Raw genomic sequence first — 25,381 nt, 5'->3', positions numbered from 1 at the left:
TGGATCTGATCCATGGAATTTGGGATATTTTTCCCTTTAGGAATGGGATGAATGTGGAAGGAGCCACTTACAACAGGTAGTGGAAATGCTCCATGGGAACTCCATGGGAATTTGAGATCAGTTCCCTTTAGGAATGGGGTGAACGTGGAGGGAGCCACACACAAGCAGGTGGTGGATCTGATCCATGGGAATTCAATGGGATATTTTTCCATGCAAGAACGGGGTGAACGTGGAGGGCGCCACACACAAGCAGGTGGTGGAAATGCTCCATGGGAACTCCATGGGAATTTGGGATATTTTTCCATGCAAGAATGGGGTGAACGTGGAAGGAGCCACGCACAAGCAGGTGGTGGAAATGCTCCATGGGAATTTGGGCTATTTTTCCCTGTAGGAACAGGGTGAACGTGGAGGGATCCACTCACAAGCAGGTGGTGAATCTGATCCATGGAAACTCATTGGGAATTTGGGATATTTTTCCCTTTAGGAACGGGGTGAACGTGGAAGGGGCCACGCACAAGCAGGTGGTGGATCTGCTCCATGGGAATTTGGGATTTGTTCCCTTTAGGAACGGGGTGAACGTGGAGGGCGCCACACACAAGCAGGTGGTGGAAATGCTCTGTGGGAATTTGGGATCAGTTCCCTTTAGGAATGGGGTGAACGTGGAGGGCGCCACACACAAGCAGGTGGTGGAAATGCTCTGTGGGAATTTGGGATATTTTTCCCTTTAGGAATGGGATGAATGTAGAAGGAGCCACTCACAACAGGTGGTTGACCTACTCCATGGGAATTCAATGGGATATTTTTCCATGCAAGAATGGGGTGAATGTGGAAGGAGCCACGCACAAGCAGGTGGTGGATCTGATCCATGGGAATTCAATGGGATATTTTTCCCTTTAGGAATGGGATGAACGTGAAAGGGGCCATGCACAAGCAGGTGGTGGAAATGCTCCGTGGGAACTCCATGGGAATTTGGGATATTTTTCCCTTTAGGAATGGGGTGAACGTGGAGGGCGCCACGCACAAGCAGGTGGTGGATCTGCTCCATGGACTTTGGGATATTTTTCCCTTTAGGAATGGGATGAACGTAGAAGAGGCCATGCCCAAGCAGGTGGTGGATCTGATCCATGGGAACTCATTGGGAATTTGGGCTATTTTTCCCTTTAGGAACGGGGTGAACGTGGAGGGCGCCACGCACAAGCAGGTGGTGGATCTGATCCGCGCCGGCGAGAAGGAGCTGGTGCTCACGGTGCTGTCGGTGCCGCCGCACGAGGCCGAGAGCCTGGAGCCGCCCGAGGAGCCGCTGGGGCCGCCCTTCTACGACTACAGCGAGAAGCAGGCGGTGCCCATCTCCATCCCCACCTACAAACACGTGGAGCAGAGCGGGGAGAAGTTCGTGGTGAGGATTTTTTTTCCCCCCTGGGAATGGTGGGGAAATCAGTGGGTTTGGGGTTTTGGTTGTTGGTGGGGTTACGGGGGTTGTTTGCACTCAGGAGCAGGGTTGAAATGTAGGATTGTTGAAATACTGGGGTGTTATGGGATATAGGAATGTTAGGATATAGGGATTTTATGATATAGGATGTAGGAATGTTGGAATATTAAACATAGGAATATAGGATTGTTGCAATATTAGAACACAATGGAATACAGGGATGCTGAAATTTAGGAATGTTGGAATTTAGGAAAACAGGGCTGTCGGAATATTGAAATTTAGGAATATTGAAACACAGGATTGTTGAAATATAAGAATGTTGGATGTTGGAATATTGAACATAGTAATACAAGACTGTTGCAATATTGCCGTATATTGGAATGTAGGAATGCTGAAATTTAGGAATGCTGGAATTTAGGAAAACAGGGCTGTCGGAATATTGAAATTTAGGAATATTGAAACATAGGATTGTTGAAATATAAGAATGTTGGAATATAGGAATATAGGACTGTTATGGTATAGGAATGTTGGAATATTGAACATAGTAATACAAGACTGTTGCAATATTGCCATATATTGGAATATAGGAATGCTGAAATTTAGGAATGTTGGAATTTAGGAAAACGGGGCTGTTGGAATACAGGAATGCTGAAATTTAGAAATATTGGAATTTAGGAAAACAAGGCTGTTGGAATATTGAAATTTAGGATTATTGAAACAGAGGATTATTGAAATATAGGAATATTGAAGTATAGTAATACAGGACTGTTATGATATAGGAATGTTGGAATATTGAACATAGGAATGCAGGGCTGTTGGACTACTGGAATATATTGGAAGATAGGAATGCTGAAATCCCTGAGTTGGATTTGCCCTAAAATCCCATAACTTGGGACTTTGGATGCAACACGAGGAGTTTGGGCTCTGTCAGTGTCCCATGGAAAGTATCCATGATCCCACATTCCAAGTTTTGGGGCTTTGGATGAAACATGATGGGGAGTTTGGGATCTCTCTGCATTCCACAGGAAGGAGCCAGGAACTTAAATCCCAAGATTTTGGGCTTTGCATGGAAAATGGGTGGTTTGGGACCTCTCAGTGTCTCGTGGGAAGTATCCATGACCCAGAATCCCAAGATTTGGGATTCCCAAAGCCCTGGAATGCCAGGATCAGCAGGGACACCCCCCATCTCCATCTCAGCACATTCCCCTCTTCTTTCCCCAAACCCTTCTCTCCAGCAGGGCACTGCTGAGCTGTAGGGAACCTTTTGGGGAACATTTGGGAATTTTGGGGGGCTCTCTCCCCAGGTGTACAACGTTTACATGGCCGGGAGGCAGCTGTGCTCCAAGCGCTACCGGGAATTCGCCATCCTGCACCAGAACCTGAAGCGCGAATTCGCCAACTTCACCTTCCCGCGCCTGCCCGGCAAGTGGCCGTTCTCGCTGTCCGAGCAGCAGCTGGATGCCCGCAGGAGGGGCCTGGAGGAGTACCTGGAGAAGGGTGAGCTGCTCCCAGAGTCCCTTCCTGACCCCAGATCCATCCTCAGGCCGATCCCGCACCCCAAAATCCATCCTTGTCCCAATCCCGCACCCTGAAATCCCTCCTCTACCCTAAATCCATCCTCAGGCCGATCCCGCACCCCAAAATCCATCCTTGTCCCAATCCCGCACCCCAAAATCCCTCCTCTACCCTAAATCCATCCTCAGCCCAATTCTGTGCCCCAAAATCCCTCCTCGTCCCAAAATCCCCCCTCAGCCAAAAATCTCTCCGCTCAAAATCCCTCCTCGACCCTAAATTCATCCTCAGCCCAATCTCGCACCCCGAAATCCCTCCCTGACCCTAAATCTATCCTCAGGACAATCCCACACTCCAAAATCCATCCTCGTCCCAGAATCCCTCCTCAGCCAAAAATCAGTCATTACAAAATCCTTCCTTGTCCCTAAATCCGTCCTCAGCCCAATCCTGCACCCCAAAATCCCTCCTCTACCCTAAATCCATCCTCAGCCCAATCCTGTACCCCAAAATCCATCCTCGTCCCAAAATCCCTCCTCAGCCAAAAATCAGTCATCTCAAAATCCCTCCCAATCTCTAAATTCATCCTCACCCCAATCTCGCACCCCAAAATCCCTTCTCGACCCTAAATCCATCCTCAGCCCAATCCCGCACCCCAAAATCCCTCCTCTACCCTAAATCCATCCTCAGCCCAATTCTGTGCCCCAAAATCCCTCCTCGTCCCAAAATCCCCCCTCAGCCAAAAATCAGTCATCTCAAAATCCCTCCCAATCTCTAAATTCATCCTCACCCCAATCCCGCACCCCAAAATCCCTCCTCTACCCTAAATTCATCCTCAGGACAATCCCGCACTCCAAAATCCATCCTCATCCCAGAATCCCTCCTCAGCCAAAAATCAGTCATCTCAAAATCCCTCCCAATCTCTAAATTCATCCTCAGCCCAATCCTGCACCCCAAAATCCCTTCTTTGTCCCTAAATCCGTCCTCAGCCCAATCCCACACCCCAAAATCCATCCTCATCCCAGAATCCCTCCTCAGCCAAAAATCAGTCATCTCAAAATCCTTCTTTGTCCCTAAATCCATCCTCAGCCCAATTCTGTGCCCCAAAATCCCTCCTCGTCCCAAAATCCCCCCTCAGCCAAAAATCAGTCATCTCAAAATCCCTCCCAATCTCCTAAATTCATCCTCAGCCCAATCCCGCACCCCGAAATCCCTCCTCTACCCTAAATCCATCCTCAGCCTAATCCCACACCCCAAGATCCATCCTCATCCCTAAATCCATCCTCAGCCAAAAATCTCTCTGCTCAAAATCCCTCCTCGACCCTAAATTCATCCTCAGCCCAGTCTCGCACCCCAAAATCCCTTCTCGTCCCTAAATCCATCCTCAGCCCAATTCTGTACCCCAAAATCCCTCCTCGTCCCAAAATCCCTCCTCAGCCAAAAATCAGTCATCTCAAAATCCCTCCCAATCTCTAAATCCATCCTCAGCCCAATCCCGCACCCCAAAATCCCTCCCTGACCCCAAATCCATCCTCAGGCCGATCCCGCACCCCGAAATCCCTCCTCTACCCTAAATCCATCCTCAGCCCAATTCTGTGCCCCAAAATCCATCCTCGTCCCAAAATCCCCCCTCAGCCAAAAATCAGTCATCTCAAAATCCCTCCCAATCTCTAAATTCATCCTCAGCCCAATCTCGCACCCCGAAATCCCTCCCTGACCCTAAATTCATCCTCAGCCCAATCCCGCAGCCCAAAATCCCTCCTCGTCCCAGAATCCCCCCTCAGCCAAAAATCTCTCCGCTCAAAATCCCTCCTCGACCCTAAATTCATCCTCAGCCCAATCTCGCACCCCGAAATCCCTCCCTGACCCTAAATCTATCCTCAGGACAATCCCACACTCCAAAATCCATCCTCGTCCCAGAATCCCTCCTCAGCCAAAAATCAGTCATTACAAAATCCTTCCTTGTCCCTAAATCCGTCCTCAGCCCAATCCCACACCCCAAAATCCCTCCCTGACCCTAAATTCATCCTCAGGCCAATCCCGCACCCCAAGATCCATCCTCGTCCCAAAATCCCCCCTCAGCCAAAAATCAGTCATCTCAAAATCCTTCTTTGTCCCTAAATCCGTCCTCAGCCCAAAGTCCCTCATCTCAAAATCCTTCTTTGTCCCTAAATCCATCCTCAGCCCAATCCCGCACCCCAAAATCCCTCCTCGTCCCAAAATCCCCCCTCAGCCAAAAATCAGTCATCTCAAAATCCCTCCCAATCTCTAAATTCATCCTCAGCCCAATCTCGCACCTCGAAATCCCTCCTCTACCCTAAATCCATCCTCAGGCCAATTCTGTGCCCCAAAATCCCTTCTCGTCCCAAAATCCCTCCTCAGCCAAAAATCAGTCATTACAAAATCCTTCCTCGTCCCTAAATCCATCCTCGGCCTAATTCTGTGCCCCAAAATCCCTCCTCGTCCCAAAATCCCCCCTCAGCCAAAAATCAGTCATTACAAAATCCTTCCTCGTCCCTAATCCGTCCTCAGCCCAATCCCGCACCCCAAAATCTCTCCTCTACCCTAAATCCATCCTCAGCCCAATCCTGTACCCCAAAATCCCTCCTCGTCCCTAAATCCATCCTCAGCCTAATCCTGCACCCCAAAATCCATCCTCATCCCTAAATCCCTTCTCACCCCAAAATCCTGTACCCCAAAATCCTCTCTCATCCCCAAACCCTTCACCCCAAAGTCCCTCCTCATCCCAGAATCCCTCACCCTAAAACCCCTCATCCCAAAACCCCTCACCGGCGTTCCCAGAGGGGATTCCTGGTCCATTTGTGGGTGCTTGGGTGGGATTTTGGGGTGAAGCTTCTTGGAAAGGATCTGGATTCGTGAGGGACACCAGGACATGGAGAACATGGGGTTAATGGTGACACTGGGGACAGGAGATGACACAGGGGACACTCAATCACCTTGGAGAGGTTCTGGATTCATGAGGGACACCAGGACATGGAGAACATGGGGTTAATGGTGACACTGAAGGTGACCTAAGGGACAGGAGGTGACACAGGTGACACTCAGGGCACTGCAGGTGTTGGTCTGATCCACCTTGGTGAGGTTCTGGATCCATGTGGGACACCAGGACATGGAGAACGTGGGGTTAATGGTGACACAAGGGACAGGAGGTGGCCCAGGGGACACTCAATCACCTTGGAGAGGTTCTGGATCCATGAGGGACACCAGGACATGGAAAACATGGAGTTAACAGTGACACTGGGGACAGAGGTGACCCAAGAGGTGCAGCTCCTTGGGCTGCACCATCTTGGAGAGGGTCTGGATCTGTGAGGGACACCAGGACATGGAAAACATGGAGTTAACAGTGACGCTGGGGACAGGAGATGACAGAGGTGACCTAGGGGACACTCAATCACCTTGGAGAGGTTCTGGATCCATGTGGGACACCAGGACATGGAGAACGTGGGGTTAATGGTGACACAAGGGACAGGAGGTGGCCCAGGGGACACTCAATCACCTTGGAGAGGTTCTGGATCCATGAGGGACACCAGGACATGGAGAACATGGAGTTAACAGTGACACTGGGGACAGGAGGTGACAGAGGTGACCCGGGGACACTCAATCACCTTGGAGAGGTCTGGATCTGTGAGGGACACCAGGACATGGAGAATGTGGGGTTAACGGTGACACTGGGGACAGGAGGTGACAGAGGTGATCCAGGTGACCAGAGATGACCCAGGGGACACTCCTGGGGCCAGTCCACATTGGAGATGGTCTGGATCTGTGAGGGACACCAGGACATGGAGAACATCGAGTTAACAATGACACTGGGGACAGGAGGTGGCACAGGGGACAGGAGGTGGCCCAGGGGACACTCAGTCACCTTGGAGAAGTTCTGGATCCATGAGGGACACCAGGACATGGAGAACATGGGGTTAACAGTGACACTGGGGACAGGAGGTGACAGAGGTGACCCAAGAGGTGCAGCTCCTTGGGCTGCACCATCTTGGAGAGGGTCTGGATCTGTGAGGGACACCAGGACATGGAGAACGTGGGGTTAACAGTGACACTGGGGACAGGAGGTGGCTCAGGGGACAGGAGGTGCCCCAGGGGACACTCAGTCACCTTGGAGAGGTTCTGGATCCATGAGGGACACCAGGACATGGAGAACATCGAGTTAACAATGACACTGGGGACAGGAGATGGCACAGGGGACACTCAGTCACCTTGGAGAAGTTCTGGATCCATGAGGGACACCAGGACATGGAGAACATGGATGACCCAGGTGCAGGAATTCCCTTCAGGATGAGTTGGGATGATGGGAAAGGGTTGCTGGGCTGCCCCTGGAGGGGACATTCCCAGGTCCTGGTGACATTGCGTGTGACATTCCGTGTGTCCCACAGTGTGCTCCATCCGGGTCATCGGCGAGAGCGACATCATGCAGGAATTCCTGTCGGAGTCGGACGAGGTGGGTGACGTCATCCCGCGGAATTCCATGGAAAAAAACCCTTCCATGGAATCACCAAGGTGGGAAAACCCCTCCTGTCCAGCTGTCCCCAAAGCCACCCCTGTTCCCTGTCCCCAAGTGCCACATCCGTGGGGTTTTGGGACAATTCCAACCGTTTTTGGTGGGATTGAGGCTTGGTCCAACTGAATTCCGTAGGGAAAAAATCTTCCATGGAAAAGCCCTCAGAGCTCCTCATATCCAACTGTCCCCAAGGCCACCCCTGATCCCTGTCCCCAAGTGTCACATCCATGGGTTTTGGGGACAATCCCACCTGATTTTTATGGGATTGATCCAGCAGAATTCCATGGGAAAAAACTCTTCCATGGAATCACCAAGGTTGGAAAATCCCTTGCAGCTCTTCATGTCTGGCTGTCCCCAAGGCCACCCCTGATCCCTGTCCCCAAGTGCCACATCCATGGGTTTTGGGGACAATCCCACCTGATTTTTATGGGATTGATCCAGCAGAATTCCAAGGGAAAAAACTCTTCCATGGAATCATGGAATCACCAAGGTTGGAAAATCTCTTGCAGCTCTTCATTACTGGCTGTCCCCAAAGCCACCTCTGATCCCTGTCCCCAAGTGCCACATCCATGGGTTTTGGGGACAATCCCATCTGATTTTTATGGGATTGGGGCTTGGTCCAACAGAATTCCATGGGAAAATACCCTCAGGCTTCCATGGAATGTCCAAAGCTGGAAAAGCCCTCAGAGCTCCTCATATCCAACTGTCCCCAAGGCCACCTCTGATCCCTGTCCCCAAGTGTCACATCCATGGATTTTGGGGACAATCCCACCTGATTTTTAGGGGATTGGGGCTTGGTCCAACAGAATTCCATGGAAAAAACCCTAAGGCTTCCATGGAATGTCCAAAGCTGGAAAAGCCCTCAGAGCTCCTCTTGTCCCTCTGTCCCCAAGGCCACCTCTGATCCCTGTCCCCAAGTGTCACATCCACAGATTTTGGGGACAATTCTGCCTGGTTTTTATGGGATTGATTCAGCAGAATTCCATGGGAAAAAAACTCTTCCATGGAATCACCAAGGTTGGAAAATCCCTTGCAGCTCTTCATTACTGGCTGTCCCCAAAGCCACCCCTGATCCCTGTCCCCAAATGTCACATCCATGGGTTTGGGGACAATCCCACCTGATTTTTAGGGGACTGGGGCTTGGTCCAACAGAATTCCATGGGAAAAAACCCTAAGGCTTCCATGGAATGTCCAAAGCCGGAAAAGCCCTCAGAGCTCCTCAGGTCCCTCTGTCCCCAAGGCCACCCCTGTCCCCAAATGTCACATCCATGGGTTTTGGGGACAATCCCACCTGATTTTTAGGGGATTCGGGCTTGGTCCAACAGAATTCCATGGAAAAAACCCCTCAGGCTTCCATGGAATGTCCAAAGCTGGAAAAGCCCTCAGAGCTCCTCATATCCAACTGTCCCCAAAGCCACCCCTGATCCCTGTCCCCAAGTGTCACATCCACAGATTTTGGGGACAATCCCACCTGATTTTTATGGGATTGAGGTACCCCAAGCTCTCAGAATTCCCCCAAACCCCACAATCCTTCAGGATCCTGGGAATGAGCAGGAATTCCAGAGGGTGTATTGATCCCAAAGCTGGAGCTCCCTGGCCATTCCCTCAGGAGAAAAATCCAACCCCATCCCTCCTCCCACGCTCAATTCCAACTGTGGGATTTTTAGGGATCCCAAACAACCGGAAAACCGGGAATTCCTGATTTTTTGGGAATTTTCCCTTTTTTCCCAGAATTACAACGGCGTCTCCGACGTGGAGCTGCGGGTGGCGCTCCCGGACGTCACCACGGTGACAGTGAGGGTGAAGAAGAACAGCACCACGGACCAGGTGTACCAGGTGAGCCCATTCCCACCTGGAACTGTCCTTCCCACCTGGAATCTCCATCCCCTCAACTCCATTTTCCTTTTTCCCACCTGAATTTTCCTTTTTCACACCCGGATTTCCTCCCATTTTTTGAGGGTTGGGATCCACTGTATCCAAGGATTATGGGGATTTCAATAACCCTTTGGAAAAAGGAGATGAAAATTCTGCTGGAAAAGAATGGGAAATTCCAGAATCCTGTGGATAAACGGAATTTGGGTGCGCCCATGGAATGATCCCGGATGGGAATTTCCAACTCCTTTTCCCTGGAATTTTGGGTGACACCCCCAGGAATTGGGGAGCAAAAGGGGAATGAAGAGCTGGCCTGGTTGTGCCGGCAGAATTCCAACGGGGTTTTCCGTGGTCAGGGAATTCCTGGCAATGCCCGGCTGGCGCTGATCCCGTTTTCCCGGCGTTTTCCAGGCGGTGGCTGCCAAGGTGGGCATGGACAGCGTCACCGCCAACTACTTCGCCCTCTTCGAGGTCATCAACCACTCCTTTGGTGAGCCCGGAATTCCGTGGGATTTAGGGAAAAAAAATAAAAAAAAAACTGGGAAAAAACAAAAAATGGAGCGATCTGCAGGTCTTTAGGGTGGGATTGTGGGATTTGTGGGGTTCCTGCCATCCCAAGCTGCTGCAGCCTCGTTTGGGATGATTCCATGATTTTTCTGGGATTTTTTTTCCCTGCTTTTCCCAGTGCAGAAATTGGCTCTTAACGAGTTCCCCCACAAGCTCCATGTGCAGAACCACACCTGGGATTTTTGGGATGTTCCTCCAGGTTTTGGAGGAATTTGAGATCGTTGTGGAAGGATTTGGGGATAATTTTGGAAGGGCTTGGGATCATCTTGGAGGATTTGGGGATAATTAGGAAGATGGTGGAGGATTTGGGACTATCCTGGGGGATTTGTTGTCATTCTGGAAGGATTTGGGGTCATAATGGAGGATTTGGGATCATTATGGAAGATATAGGGTCATTCTGGAAGGATTTGGGATCACTCTGGAAGAGTTTGTGACCATTCTGGAGAATCTGGGACCATTCTGGAAGGATTTGGGCTCAGTCTGAAAGTAATTGGGATCATTCTGGAAGGATTTGGGGTCATTTTGGATGATTTGGGGTAATTCTGAAGAATCTGGGACCATTCTGGGAGGATTTGGGATCACTCTGGAAGGATTTGGGGTCATTCTGGGAAGATTTAGGGTCACTCTGGAAGAGTTTGTGACCATTCTGGAGGGTTTGGGATCATTCTGGAAGGATTTGGGGTCATCCTGGAGGATTTGGGGTAATTCTGAAGAATCTGGGACCATTCTGGAAGGATTTGGGGTAATTCTGGGAAGATTTAGGGTCATTCAGGAAGTATTTGGGATCACTCTGGAAGAGTTTGTGACCATTCTGGGAGGATTTGGGATCACTCTGGAAGGATTTGGGATCACTCTGGAAGGATTTGGGGTAATTCTGGAAGGATTTAGGGTCACTCTGGAAGAGTTTGTGACCATTCTGGAGAATCTGGGACCATTCTGGAAGGATTTGGGCTCAGTCTGAAAGTAATTGGGACCATTCCAGAAGGGTTTTTTGATGGTTTCCTGGTGACAAACCCCATTTTAACGCCGATTCCTTTGGCTCTCCTGGCACCCCCGTCCTCCCCACGCCCTGACCCCGCCATTCCCCGGCCTGTGCGGGCTCTCGGGGCCGCGGCCAGTGCGGAAGTTGGCTCCCAACGAGTTCCCCCACAAGCTCTACGTGCAGAACTACACGTCGGCCGTGCCGGGGACGTGCCTGACGCTGCGCAAGTGGCTCTTCACCACCGAGGAGGAGGCGCTGCTCAACGACAACGACCTGGCCGTCGCCTACTTCTTCCACCAGGTACGGAGCTCCCGCCTGGAATTCCTCTGGAATGGCCCTCGGGGTGGGGAGAGCAGCTCATGGGGTGGTTGGGTTCCATAGGTGATCCCAAGGCATGATGGGGTTTGGGTTGTTTTTATGGGATTGAGGCACCCAAGGTTCTCCAGCCACCCCAAGGAATTCCCACCTGGAATTCCTCTGGAATCCCTTTGGGTGGGGAAAACTCCTCATGGAGTCCTTGGATCCCATAGTTGATCCCAAGGCATGATGGGGTTTGGGTTCTTTTTATGGGATTGAATCCCAAGGTTCTTGGGCCACCTCAAGGTTCTCAGGCCACTCCAAGGTCCTGCAAATGAAGAATTCCCAGCAGGAATTCCCACCTGGAATTCCTCTGGAATGGCCCTTTGGGTGGGGAGAACAACTCATGGGGTGGTTGGGTGCCATAGTTGATCCCAAGGCATGATGGGGTTTTGGTTGTTTTTATGGGATTGAATCCCAAGGTTCTTGGGCCACCTCAAGGTTCTCGGGCCACCCCAAGGTCCTGCAGGTGAGGAATTCCTAACAGGAATTCCCATCTGGAATGGGGAAACCTCCTCATGGAGTCCTTGGATCCCATTAGTGGATCCTAAGGTGGGATGGGGTTTGGGTTGTTTTTATGGGATTGAGGCACCTCAAAGTTCTTGGGTCACTCCAAGGTTCCCCAAGGAATTCCCAGCTGGAATTTCTCTGGAATGGCCCTCTGGATGAGGAAAACTCCTTATGGAGTCCTTGGATCCCATAGTTGATCCCAAGGCATGATGGGGTTTTGGTTGTTTTATGGGATTGAGGCGCCCCAAGGTGCTCCACCCACTCCAAGGAATTCCCACCTGGAATTCCTCTGGAATGGCCCTCTGGGTGGGGAGAGCAGCTCATGGGGTGGTTGGGTTCCATAGTTGATCCCAAGGCATGATGGGGTTTTGGTTGTTGTAATGGAATTGAATCCCAAGGTTCTTGGGCCACCTCAAGGTTCTCAGGCCCCAAGGTCCTGCAAATGAAGAATTCCCAGCAGGAATTCCCACCTGGAATTCCTCTGGAATGACCCTTTGGGTGGAGAGAACAACTCATGGGGTGGTTGGGTTCCATAGGTGATCCCAAGGCATGATGGGGTTTGGGTTGTTGTAATGGGATTGAGGCACCTCAAAGTTCTTGGGTCACCCCAAGGTTCCCCACCTGGAATTCCTCTGGAATGGCCCTCTGGATGAGGAAAACCCCTTATGGGGCCATTGGGTTCCATAGTTGATCCCAAGGCATGATGAAGTCTCAGTTCTTTTTATGGGATTGAGACACCCAAAGGTTCTCAGGCCACCCCAAGGTCCTGCAGGTGAGGAAGTCCCAGAAGGAATTCCCATCTGGAATGGGGAAACCTCCTCAGGGAGTCCTTGGGTTCCATAGGTGATCCCAAGGCATGATGGGGTTTGGGTTGTTTTTATGGGATTGAGGCACCTCAAAGTTCTTGGGTCACTCCAAGGTTCCCCAAGGAATTCCCAGCTGGAATTTCTCTGGAATCCCTTTGGATGAGGAAAACTCCTTATGGAGTCCTTGGGTCCCATAGTTGATCCCGAGGCAGGATGGAGTTTTGGTTGTTTTTATGGGATTGAATCCCAAGGTTCCTGGGCCACCTCAAGGTTCTCGGGCCGCCCCAAGGTCCTGCAGGTGAGGAATTCCTAACAGGAATTCCCATCTGGAATGGGGAAACCTCCTCATGGAGTCCTTGGATCCCATTAGTGGATCCTAAGGTGGGATGGGGTTTGGGTTGTTTTTATGGGATTGAGGCACCTCAAAGTTCTTGGGTCACCCCAAGGAATTCCCACCTGGAATTTCTCTGGAATCCCTTTGGGTGGGGCAAACCCCTTATGGAGTCCTTGGATCCCATAGTTGATCCCAAGGCATGATGGGGTTTGGGTTGTTTTTATGGGATTGAATCCCAAGGTTCTCAGGCCACCTCAAGGTTCTCGGGCCACTCCAAGGTCCTGCAAATGAAGAATTCCCAGCAGGAATTCCCACCTGGAATTCCTCTGGAATGGCTCTTTGGGTGGGGAAAACCCCTTATGGGGTCATTGGGTTCCATAGGTGATCCCAAGGCATGATGGGGTTTGGGTTGTTGTAATGGGATTGAATCCCAAGGTTCTTGGGCCACCTCAAGGTTCTCAGGCCACTCCAAGGTCCTGCAAATGAAGAATTCCCAGCAGGAATTCCCACCTGGAATTCTTCTGGAATGGCCCTTTGGGTGGGGAAAACTCCTGGAGCAGTTGGGTCCCAAGGTGGGTTGGGGTTTGGGTTGTTTTTATGGGGTTGAGGCACCTCAAAGTTCTCGGGCCACCCTGAGGTCTCACAGCTCCCTGAGGATGAAGCACGAGGTGGCTCCTCCTCCTCCCATCCCAAATCCTGGATTTTTCCCAGATTTTTCCCATGTTTTTTTCCCAGATTTTTCCCCATGTTTTTCCCATCCCCAGGCCGTTGATGATGTCAAGAAAGGCTACATCAAAGCCGAGGAGAAATCCTACCAGCTGCAGAAGCTCTGCGAGCAGAGGAAGATGGTCATGGTGAGTGAATTCCCTGGGATCCTGGGGAATTGCCTGAAATCCCGGTGAATTCCTTGGGATCCCAGTGAATTCCATGAGATCCTGTTGAATTCCATGAGATCCTGGTGAATTCCTTGAGATCCCAGTGAATTCCCTGGGATCCTGGGGAATTGCCTGATTTCCTGGTGGATTCCTTGGGATCCTGGTGAATTCCCTGATTTCCTGTTGAATTTCTTGAGATCCCAGTGAATTCCCTGAGATCCTGGTGAATTCCTTGAGATCCTGGTGAATTCCTTGAGATCCCGGTGAATTCCCTGAGATTCCAGTGAATTCCTTGAGATCCTGGTGAATTCCCTGATTTCCTGTTGAATTCCTTGAGATCCTGGTGAATTCCTTGAGATCCTGTTGAATTCCTTGAGATCCCAGTGAATTCCCTGATTTCCTGGTGAATTCCTTGAGATCCCGGTGAATTCCCTGAGATCCCAGTGAATTCCTTGGGATCCTGTTGAATTCCCTGAGATCCTGTTGAATTCCCTGGTGGATCCTGGTGAATTCCCAGGTGGATCCCATTGAATTCCCTGGGATCCTGGTGAATTCCTTGAGATCCCAGTGAATTCCTTGAGATCCTGGTGAATTCCCTGAAATCCTGGTGAATTCCTTGAGATCCCAGTGAATTCCCAAGTGGATCCTGTTGAATTCCTTGAGATCCCAGTGAATTCCTTGAGATCCTGGTGAATTCCCTGATTTCCTGTTGAATTCCTTGAGATCCTGGTGAATTCCCTGGGATCCTGGTGGATTCCTTGGGATCCTGGTGGATTCCTTGGGATCCTGGTGAATTCCCTGATTTCCTGTTGAATTCCCTGATTTCCTGTTGAATTCCCTGAGATCCTGTTGAATTCCTTGAGATCCCGGTGAATTCCCTGAGATCCTGGTGAATTCCCTGAGATCCCGGTGAATTCCCTGAGATCCTGTTGAATTCCTTGAGATCCCAGTGAATTCCTTGAGATCCCAGTGAATTCCCTGATTTCCTGTTGAATTCCTTGAGATCCCAGTGAATTCCTTGAGATCCTGGTGAATCCCAGAATCCCAGTGAACCCCTGGAATCCCATTGAATTCTCTGGTGGATCCTGGTGAATTCCCAAGTGGATCCCATTGAATTCCCAAGTGGATCCCATTGAATTCCCTGGTGGCTCCCAGTGAATTCCCAGGTGGATCCCATTGAATTCCCTGGTGGATCCTGGTGAATTCCCAAGTGGATCCCAGTGAATTCCCTGAGATCCTGGTGAATTCCTTGAGATCCTGTTGAATTTCTTGAGATCCCAGTGAATTCCCTGAGATCCTGTTGAATTCCTTGAGATTCCAGTGAATTCCTTGAGATCCTGGTGAATCCCAGAATCCCAGTGAACCCCTGGAATCCCAGTGAATTCCCAGGTGGATCCCATAGAATTCCCTAGGATCCCATTGAATTCCCTGGCATCCCAGTGAATTCCCTGGGATCCCAGTGACTCCCTTGAATCCTGGTGACTCCCTGGAGTCCCCGTGCATTCCCTGGCACCCCAGTGATGCCCTGGCATCCCAGTGATTCCCTGGCACCCCAATGCATTCCCTGGCATCCCAGTGACTCCCTGGCACGCTGGCGCATTCCCTGGCATCCCAGTGATGCCCTGGCATCCCAGTGATTCCCTGGCACCCCAATGCATTCCCTGGCATCCCAGTGACTCCCTGGCACGCTGGCGCATTCCCTGGCACCCCAGTGATGCCCTGGCATCCCAGTGATTCCCTGGCACCCCAATGCATTCCCTGGCATCCCAGTGACTCCCTGGCACGCTGGCGCATTCCCTGGCATCCCAGTGCCTTCCATGGGACCCCAGTGACTCCCTGGCACCCCAATGCATTCCCTGGCACCCCAGTGATGCCCTGGCACCCCAATGCATTCCCTGGCACCCCAGTGATGCCCTGGCACCCCAATGCATTCCCTGGCACCCCGGTGCATTCCCTGGCACCCCAGCGATTCCCTGGCACCCCAGTGTATTCCCTGGCACCCCAATGCATTCCCTGGCACCCCAGTGATGCCCTGGCACCCCAGTGATTCCCTGGCAGCCCAGTGATTCCCTGGCACCCCAATGCATTCCCTGGCACCCCAGTGATGCCCTGGCACCCCAATGCATTCCCAGGCATCCCAGTGAATCCCTGGCACCCCAGTGATTCCCTGGCACCCCAATGCATTCCCTGGCACCCCGGTGCCTCCCCTGGCACCCCAATGCATTCCCTGGCACCCCAGTGATTCCCTGGCACCCCAGTGATGCCCTGGCACCCCAATGCATTCCCTGGCACCCCAGTGATGCCCTGGCACCTCAGTGATCCCCTGGCACCCCAGTGCCTCCCCTGGCACCCCAGTGATGCCCTGGCAGCCCAATGCATTCCCTGGCACCCCAGTGATGCCCTGGCACCCCAGTGAATCCCTGGCACCCTGGTGCATTCCCTGGCACCCCAATGCATTCCCTGGCACCCCAGTGCATTCCCTGACACCCCAGTGATTCCCTGGCACCCCGGTGCCTCCCCTGGCACCGCGGTGCCTCGGCCGTTCCCGCAGTACCTGAACATGCTGCGGACGTGCGAGGGCTACAACGAGATCACCTTCCCTCACTGCTCGTGCGACTCGCGGCGCAAGGGCCACGTCATCTCGGCCATCAGCATCCGCCACTTCAAACTGCACGCCTGCACCGAGGAGGGCCAGCTCGAGGTACGGCCTGCCAGCCCGGGCTCATCTCTGAGCCCACAGCCCTGCCTGTGTGCCCTCCTGAACCCCTGGGGTCACCCCAAAGCCCCGGGGTCACCCCAAAACACTGGGATTGTCCCTGAGCCCACAGCCCTGCCTGTGTGCCCTCCTGAACCCCTGGGGTCACCCCAAATCCCCGGGGTCACCCCAAAGCCCCGGGGTCACCCCAAAGCCCCGGGGTCACCCCAAAGCCCTGGGGTCACCCCAAATCCCTGGGGTCACCCCAAAGCCCCGGGGTCACCCCAAAGCCCCGGGGTCACCCTGAATCCCCGGGGTCACCCTGAATCCCTGGGGTCACCCCAAATCCCTGGGATCACCCCAAAGCCCTGGGGTCACCCTGAATCCCCGGGGTCACCCCAAAGCCCCGGGGTCACCCCAAAGCCCTGGGGTCACCCCAAATCCCCAGGGTCACCCCAAATCCCTGGAGCCACCCCAAATCCCCAGGGTCACCCCAAAGCCCTGGCGTTGTCCCCAAGCTCACAGCCTGGGTTTTACACTATAACTGTGTTCCCAAATCCCTGGGATTGTCCCTGAGCTCACAGCCTGGGTTTGGCGCCATCACCCTGTTCCCAAATCCCTGGGATCATCCCTGACCTCAGAACTTGGATTTGCACCTGGGCAATGTCCCCAAATCCCTGGAGGTTGTGCTGGGATAATCCCTGGCACCTCTGGGATTATCCCTGATTTCACACCTTGATTTGCACCTGGACTGGGTTCCCAAATCCCTGGGGATCACCCTGATATCCCTGGGATCATCCTTGGTCTCCCACCTTGATTTGCACCTGGACTGGATTCCCAAATCCCTGGGGATCATCCCAATTCCCATGAATTTACCCTGGGATCATCACTGACCTCACACTTTGCTTTGCCCCTACCCCATGACCCCAAATCCCTGGAGATCATCCCAATTCCCATGAATTTACCCTGGGATCATCACTGACTTCACACCTTTGGATTTGCACCTGGACTGTGTTCCTAAATCCCTGGGAATCATCCTGATATCCCTGGGATCATCCTTGGTCTCCCACCTTGATTTGCACCTGGACTGGATTCCCAAATCTCTGGGATCATCCCCAGCCCAACACCTTTGGATCTGCACCTGGACTGGGTTCCCAAATCCCTGGGGATCCTCCCAATTCCCTGGAATTTACCCTGGGACCATCCCTGACCTCACACCTTTGGATTTACAAACCCCTGGGATCTCCCTGAGCTCCCTGCTGGGATTTGGGAACCAGGGATAACTCTGGGAATCCTCCCTGTGCCAAACCCGGGACAAATCCCCCTTTTCCATCACCCCCTGACCCCCCCTGACCCCTGGCATGCCCCGTTTGGGGTCCTGGCTCAGCCCCCTGGGTTTGGGGGTTCACAGAACCAGGTGATCGCCTTCGAGTGGGAGGAGATGCAGCGCTGGGACACGGACGAGGAGGGCATGGCCTTCTGCTTCGAGTACGCGCGCGCCGAGAAGAAACCGCGCTGGGTCAAGATCTTCACCCCCTACGTGAGTGTGCGATGCCTCAAACCCCACCCAGAATTCCCTCAGATCCCACCCTGAATTCCCTCAGATCCTGCCTGGAATTGCCTCAAATCTTGCCTGGAATTCCCTCAAATCCCGCCCTGAATTCCCTCAGATCCTCTCTGGAATTCCCTCAAATCCCACCCAGAATTTCCACAGACCCCACCTGGAATTGCCTCAAATCCCGCCCGGGATTCCCTCAAACCCTGCCCAGAATTGCCTCAAATCCAATCCAGAATTGCCTCAAATCCCATCCAGCATTTCCTCAAATCCCGCCAGGAGTTCCCTCAAATCCCACCTGGAATTCCCTCAGATCCTGCCTGGAATTGCCTCAAATCCCACCCAGAATTTCCACAGACCCTGCCTGGAATTCCCTCAAATCCTGCCTGGAATTGCCTCAAACCCCACCCAGAATTTCCTCAAATCCCACTCCAAATTCCCTCAAATCCCACCTTGAATTTCCACAGACCCCGCCTGGACTTCCCTCAAATCTTGCCTGGAATTGCCTCAAATCTTGCCTGGAATTGCCTGAAATCCTGCCCAGAATTCCCTCAGATCCCACCCTGAATTCTGTCAGATCCTGCCTGGAATGCCCTCAAACCCCACCCAGAATTTCCAAAGACCCCGCCTGGAATTGCCTCAAATCCCACCCAGAATTCCCTCAAATTCCACCAGGAATTGCCTCAAATCCAATCCAGAATTGCCTCAAATCCCATCCAGAATTTCCTCAAATCCCACCCGGGATTCCCTCAAACCCTGCCCAGAATTGCCTCAAATCCCATGCAGAATTTCCTCAAAACCCGCTAGGAATTGCCTCAAATCCCATCCAGAATTGCCTCAACCCCACCCAGAATTTCCACAGACCCCACCTGGAATTGCCTCAAATCCCACCCAGAATTGCTTCAAATCCCACCCCAAATTCCCTCAAATCCCACCCCAAATTCCCTCAAATCCCACCCCAAATTCCCTCAAAATCCACCCTGAATTCCCTCAGATCCTGCCTGGAATGCCCTCAAACCCCACCCAGAATTTCCAAAGACCCCGCCTGGAATTGCCTCAAATCCCGCCCGGGATACCCTCAAACCCTGCCCAGAATTGCCTCAAATCCAATCCAGAATTGCCTCAAATTCCGCCAGGAGTTCCCTCAAATCCCATCCAGAATTGCCTCAAATCCTGCCTGGAATTGCCTCAAACCCTGCCCAGAATTCCCTCAAATCCTGCCTGGAATTCCCTCAAATCCCTCCTGGAATTCCCTCAAATCCCACCTGGGATTCCCTCAAATCTCACCCTGAATTCCCTCAAATCCCACCCAGAATTGCCTCAAATCCCATCCAGAATTCCCTCTAATCCCACCAGGAGTTCCCTCAAATCCCATCCAGAATTGCCTCAAATCCTGCCCAGAATTCCCTCAAATCCTACCCTGAATTCCCTCAGATCTTGCCTGGAATGCCCTCAAAACCCTGCCCAGAATTTATACAGACCCCACCTGGAATTGCCTCAAACCCTGCCCCGAATTCCCTCAAATCCCACCCAGAATTCCCTCAAATCCCACCCTGAATTCCCTCAAATCCTGCCTGGAATTCCCTCAAATTCCGCCAGGAATTCCCTCAAACCCTGCCCAGAATTGCCTCAAATCCTGCCAGGAATTGCCTCAAATCCCATCCAGAATTGCCTCAAACCCTGCCCAGAATTCCCTCAAATCCCGCCAGGAATTCCCTCAAACCCTGCCCAGAATTGCCTCAAATCCCATCCAGAATTTCCTCAAATCCCGCCATGAGTTCCCTCAAATCCAATCCAGAATTCCCTCAAACTCTGCCCAGAATTGCCTCAAATCCTGCCAGGAATTCCCTCAAATCCCGCCCAGAATTCCCTCAAATTCCGCCTGGAATTGCCTCAAATCCAATCCAGAATTTCCTCAAATCCCGCCAGGAATTGCCTCAAATCCTGCCAGGAATTGCCTCAGATCCTGCCTGGAATGCCCTCAAATCCCACCCAGAATTTCCACAGACCCTGCCTGGAATTGCCTCAAATCCCATCCAGAATTGCTTCAAATCCCACCCCAAATTCCCTCAAATCCCACCCCAAATTCCCTCAAATCCTGCCTGGAATGCCCTCAAACCCCACCCAGAATTTCCAAAGACCTCGCCTGGAATTCCCTCAAATCCTGCCCAGAATTCCCTCAAATCCCACCCAGAATTCCCTCAAATCCCGCCCAGAATTCCCTCAAATTCCGCCAGGAATTGCCTCAAATCCAATCCAGAATTGCCTCAAATCCCATCCAGAATTTCCTCAAATCCCGCCAGGAGTTCCCTCAAATCCCATCCAGAATTGCCTCAAATCCTGCCTGGAATTGCCTCAAAATCCACCCTGAATTCCCTCAGATCTTGCCAGGAGTTCCCTCAAACCCCACCCAGAATTTCCACAGACCCCACCTGGAATTCCCTCAAATCCTGCCCCAAATTCCCTCAAAATCCACCCTGAATTCCCTCAGATCCTTCCTGAAATGCCCTCAAACCCCACCCAGAATTTCCAAAGACCCCGCCTGGAACGCCCTCAAATCCTGCCCAGAAATCCCTCAAATCCCACCCAGAATTGCCTCAAATCCCTCCTGGAATTCCCTCAAATCCTGCCTGGAATTCCCTCAAATCTCACCCTGAATTCCCTCAAATCCCACCCAGAATTCCCTCAAATCCCACCCAGAATTCCCTCAAATTCCGCCAGGAATTGCCTCAAATCCCACCCAGAATTCCCTCAAATCCTGCCTGGAATTGCCTCAAATCCCACCCTGAATTCCCTCAGATCTTGCCTGGAATGCCCTCAAACCCCACCCAGAATTTCCACAGACCCTGCCTGGAATTCCCTCAAACCCTGCCCAGAATTCCCTCAAATCCTGCCTGGAATTGCCTTAAATCCTGCCCAGAATTCCCTCAAATTCCGCCAGCAATTGCCTCAAATCCAATCCAGAATTGCCTCAAATCCCATCCAGAATTTCCTCAAATCCCTCCTGGAATTCCCTCAAATCCCATCCAGAATTCCCTCAAATCCCACCCAGAATTTCCACAGACCCCACCTGGAATTCCCTCAAATCCCACCAGGAATTGCCTCAAATCCCGCCTAGAATTTCCTCAAATCCTGCCCAGGATTGCCTCAAATCCCTCCTGGAATTCCCTCAAATCCCACCCTGAATTCCCTCAGATCTTGCCTGGAATGCCCTCAAACCCTGCCCAGAATTCCCTCAAATCCTGCCAGGAATTCCCTCAAATTCCGCCAGGAATTGCCTCAAATCCAATCCAGAATTGCCTGAAATCCCACCCAGAATTTCCTCAAATCCCACCTGGAATTGCCTCAAATCTTGCCTGGAATTCCCTCAAATCCCACCCTGAATTTCCACAGACCCCACCTGGAATTGCCTCAAATCTCACCCTGAATTCCCTCAAATCCCACCCTGAATTCCCTCAAATCCCACCCTGAATTCCCTCAAATCCTGCCCCAAATTCCCTCAAATCCCACCCAGAATTGCCTCAAATCCCATCCAGAATTCCCTCAAATCCCACCCAGAATTGCCTCAAATCCCATCCAGAATTCCCTCAAATCCCACCCAGAATTGCCTCAGATCCTGCCTGGAATTGCCTCAAACCCTGCCCAGAATTCCCTCAAATTCCTCCAGGAATTGCCTCAAATTCTGCCTGGAATTGCCTCAAATCTTGCCTGGAATTCCCTCAAAACCCGCTAGGAATTCCCTCAAATCCCACCCAGAATTCCCTCAAATCCTGCCCAGAATTCCCTCAAATCCCACCCAGAATTCCCTCAAATCCCACCCTGAATTCCCTCAAATCCTACCCTGAATTCCCTCAGATTTTGCCTGGAATTGCCTCAAATCCCACCCCAAATTCCCTCAGGAATGGGATCATGAGTGTCCCAGTCCCACTCAGAATCCTCTCAAATCCCACCTGGAATTCCTCAGGATCCCTCTGGAGCTGCTGGATCCTGTCTGGAATTCCTGGCTCCTCCCTGTTTGGAATTTCTGGTTCTTCTCTGAAATTCCTCTGGGAGCTCCTGGGTTTTTTCCCTGGATCTCCTGGATTTTCCCTGGATTTTCCCTGATTCCCATTTTTTCCCCCCACAGTTCAATTACATGCACGAGTGCTTCGAGCGAGTGTTCTGCGAGCTCAAGTGGAGGAAGGAGGTGAGAATTGGGAAATCTGGGAAAAACCTTGGATAAATTCTAATTTATCCAGAATTACCTGGGATAAATCTGGGAAAAACCTTGGATAAATTCTAATTTATCCAGAATTACCTGAATAAATCTGGGAATTGGCTCCTGGAGCTGGGAATGACCTGGGATAAATGTGGGGAAAATCTTGGATAAATTCTAATTTATCCAGAATTACCTGAATAAATCTGGGAAAAATCTTGGATAAATTCTAATTTTTCCAGAATTACCTGGGATAAATGTGGGAAAAATCTTGGATAAATTCTAATTTATCCAGAATTACCTGGGATAAATCTGGGAAAAATCTTGAGGAGCTGGGAATGACCTGGGATAAATCTGGGAAAAAATCTTGGATAAATTTTAATTTATCCAGAATTACCTGGATAAGTCTGGGAAAAGGCTCCTGGAGCTGGGAATGACCTGGGATAAAATCTGGGAAAAAATCTTGGATAAATTCTAATTTATCAAGAATTACCTGGGATAAATCTGGGAAAAAATCTTGGATAAATTCTGATTTATCCAGAATTACCTGGGATAAAATCTGGGAAAAATCTTGGATAAATTCTAATTTATCCAGAATTACCTGGGATAAATCTGGGAAAAAATCTTGGATAAATTCTAATTTATCCAGAATTACCTGAATAAATCTGGGAAAAGGCTCCTGGAGCTGGGAATGACCTGGGATAAATGTGGGAAAAATCTTGGATAAATTTTAATTTATCCAGAATTACCTGAATAAATCTGGGAAAAATCTTGGATAAATTCTAATTTATCCAGAATTACCTGAATAAATCTGGGAAAAATCTTGAGGAGCTGGGAATGACCTGGGATAAATGTGGGAAAAACCTTGGATAAATTCTGATTTATCCAGAATTACCTGGGATAAAATCTGGGAAAAATCTTGGATAAATTCTAATTTATCCAGAATTACCTGGGATAAATCTGGGAAAAATCTTGAGGAGCTGGGAATAACCTGGGATAAATGTGGGAAAAATCTTGGATAAATTCTAATTTATCCAGAATTACCTGGATAAATCTGGGAAAAATCTTGAGCTGGGAATGACCTGGGAAAAATATGAGAAAAATCTTGGATAAATTCTAATTTATCCAGAATTACCTGAATAAATTTGGGAAAAATCTTGGATAAATTTTAATTTATCCAGAATTACCTGAATAAATCTGGGAAAAATCTTGAGGAGCTGGGAATGACCTGGGATAAATCTGGGAAAAAATCTTGGATAAATTCTAATTTATCCAGAATTACCTGGATAAATGTGGGAAAAACCTTGGATAAATTCTAATTTATCCAGAATTACCTGACTAAATCTGGGAAAAATCTTGGATAAATTTTAATTTATCCAGAATTACCTGGATAAATCTGGGAAAAGGCTCCTGGAGCTGGGAATGACCTGGGATAAAATCTGGGAAAAAATCTTGGATAAATTCTAATTTATCCAGAATTACCTGGATAAATCTGGGAAAAATCGTGGATAAATTCTAATTTATCCAGAATTACCTGGATAAATCTGGGAAAAATCTTGGATAAATTCTAATTTATCCAGAATTACCTGAATAAATCTGGGAAAAATCTTGAGGAGCTGGGAATGACCTGGGATAAATGTGGGAAAAATCTTGGATAAATTAAAATTCATCCAGAATTACCTGAATAAATCTGGGAAAAATCTTGGATAAATTTTAATTTATCCAGAATTACCTGGATAAATCTGGGAAAAATCTTGGATAAATTTTAATTTATCCAGAATTACCTGAATAAATCTGGGAAAAGGCTCCTGGAGCTGGGGATGACCTGGGATAAATCTGGGAAAAATCTTGGATAAATTCTAATTTATCCAGAATTACCTGGGATAAATCTGGGAAAAATCTTGGATAAATTTTAATTTATCCAGAATTACCTGAATAAATTTGGGAAAAATCTTGGATAAATTCTAATTTATCCAGAATTACCTGAATAAATCTGGGAAAAGGCTTCTGGAGCTGGGAATGGCCTGGGATAAATGTGGGAAAAATCTTGAGGAGCTGGGAATGACCTGGGATAAATCTGGGGAAAATCTTGGATAAATTTTAATTTATCCAGAATTACCTGGGATAAATCTGGGAAAAAATCTTGCATAAATTCTAATTTATCCAGAATTACCTGGATAAATCTGGGAAAAATCTTGAGCTGGGAATGACCTGGGATAAATCTGGGAAAAATCTTGGATAAATTCTAATTTATCCAGAATTACCTGGATAAATCTGGGAAGATTCTTCCTTCTCCATCCCATTTCCCTCCTCCTCCTCCTGCTTTAAGGAGAATTTTAAATTGGGATTGGGATTGGGATTTAAATTTATATTGGAATTGAGATTGGAATTGGGATTGGCATTGGCATAGAAATTTAAATTGGGATTGGAATTGCAATTAGAATTGAAATTGCAATTGGAATTGGGATTGGAATTTAAATTGATATTGGAATTGGTGTTGGGATTAGATTTGGAATTTAAATTGAGATTGGCATTGGAATAGAAATTTAAATTGGGATTGGCATTGAGATTGCAATTGAAATTGCAAAATGAATTGGAATTTAAATTGGGATTGGGTTTGGAATTGGGATTAGAATTGGAATTTAAATTGGGATTGGAATTGGCATTGTATAGAAATTTAAACTGGGATTGACGTTGGGATTGGAATTGAAATTTAAATTGGGATTGGCATTGGGATTGGAATTAAAATTGGAATTGGCATTGGGATTGCAATTGGAATTGCAATTGGGATTAGAATTGGAATTTAAATTGGGATTGGAATTGGTGTTGGGATTAGATTTGGAATTTAAATTGGGATTGGCATTGGGATTTCAATTGGAATTGGAGCTGGGATTAGAATTGAAATTTATATTGGGATTGGCATTGGGATTGGAATTTAAATTGGAATTGGCATTGGGATTGCAATTGGAATTGAAATGGCAATGGAAATTGGAATTGGGATTGGAATTAGAATTGGAATTTAAATTGGGATTGGCATTGGAATAGAAATTTAAACTGGGATTGGAATTAAATTGGAATTGGGATTAGAATTGGAATTGGAATTTAAATTGGCATTGGGATTGCAATTGGAATTTAAATTGGAATTGGGATTAGAATTGGAATTTAAA

The 25,381-nt window shown here is 49.6% G+C and overlaps 1 protein-coding gene across 5 annotated transcripts in view; it reads left to right on the top strand.

Moving 5' to 3' along the window:
- SNX27 (sorting nexin 27) overlaps positions 1-25,381 on the top strand; it is a 39,948-nt gene that overhangs the window by 8,903 nt on the left and 5,664 nt on the right. The window contains exons 2-12 of one of the 5 annotated variants that reach the window (XM_074529160.1): positions 566-602; positions 1,202-1,396; positions 2,734-2,926; positions 7,342-7,406; positions 9,198-9,302; positions 9,750-9,828; positions 11,024-11,187; positions 13,659-13,748; positions 16,321-16,470; positions 17,876-18,004; positions 22,146-22,205. In XM_074529160.1, coding sequence (XP_074385261.1) covers positions 566-602; positions 1,202-1,396; positions 2,734-2,926; positions 7,342-7,406; positions 9,198-9,302; positions 9,750-9,828; positions 11,024-11,187; positions 13,659-13,748; positions 16,321-16,470; positions 17,876-18,004; positions 22,146-22,205 — 1,267 coding nt within the window. Of the gene's footprint in view, positions 1-131; positions 169-484; positions 522-565; positions 603-1,164; positions 1,397-2,733; positions 2,927-7,341; positions 7,407-9,197; positions 9,303-9,749; positions 9,829-11,023; positions 11,188-13,658; positions 13,749-16,320; positions 16,471-17,875; positions 18,005-22,145; positions 22,206-25,381 lie in introns of all 5 variants that reach the window. The other 4 variants (XM_074529159.1, XM_074529161.1, XM_074529158.1 and 1 more) reach the window with 4 other exon arrangements.

This window comes from Zonotrichia albicollis, chromosome 30 (assembly GCF_047830755.1).
Source record: "Zonotrichia albicollis isolate bZonAlb1 chromosome 30, bZonAlb1.hap1, whole genome shotgun sequence".
In the NCBI taxonomy this organism is placed as follows: domain Eukaryota; kingdom Metazoa; phylum Chordata; class Aves; order Passeriformes; family Passerellidae; genus Zonotrichia; species Zonotrichia albicollis.
The sequence above is the reverse complement of the archived record's forward strand: the minus strand, read 5'-3'. Positions and strand labels throughout refer to the sequence as shown.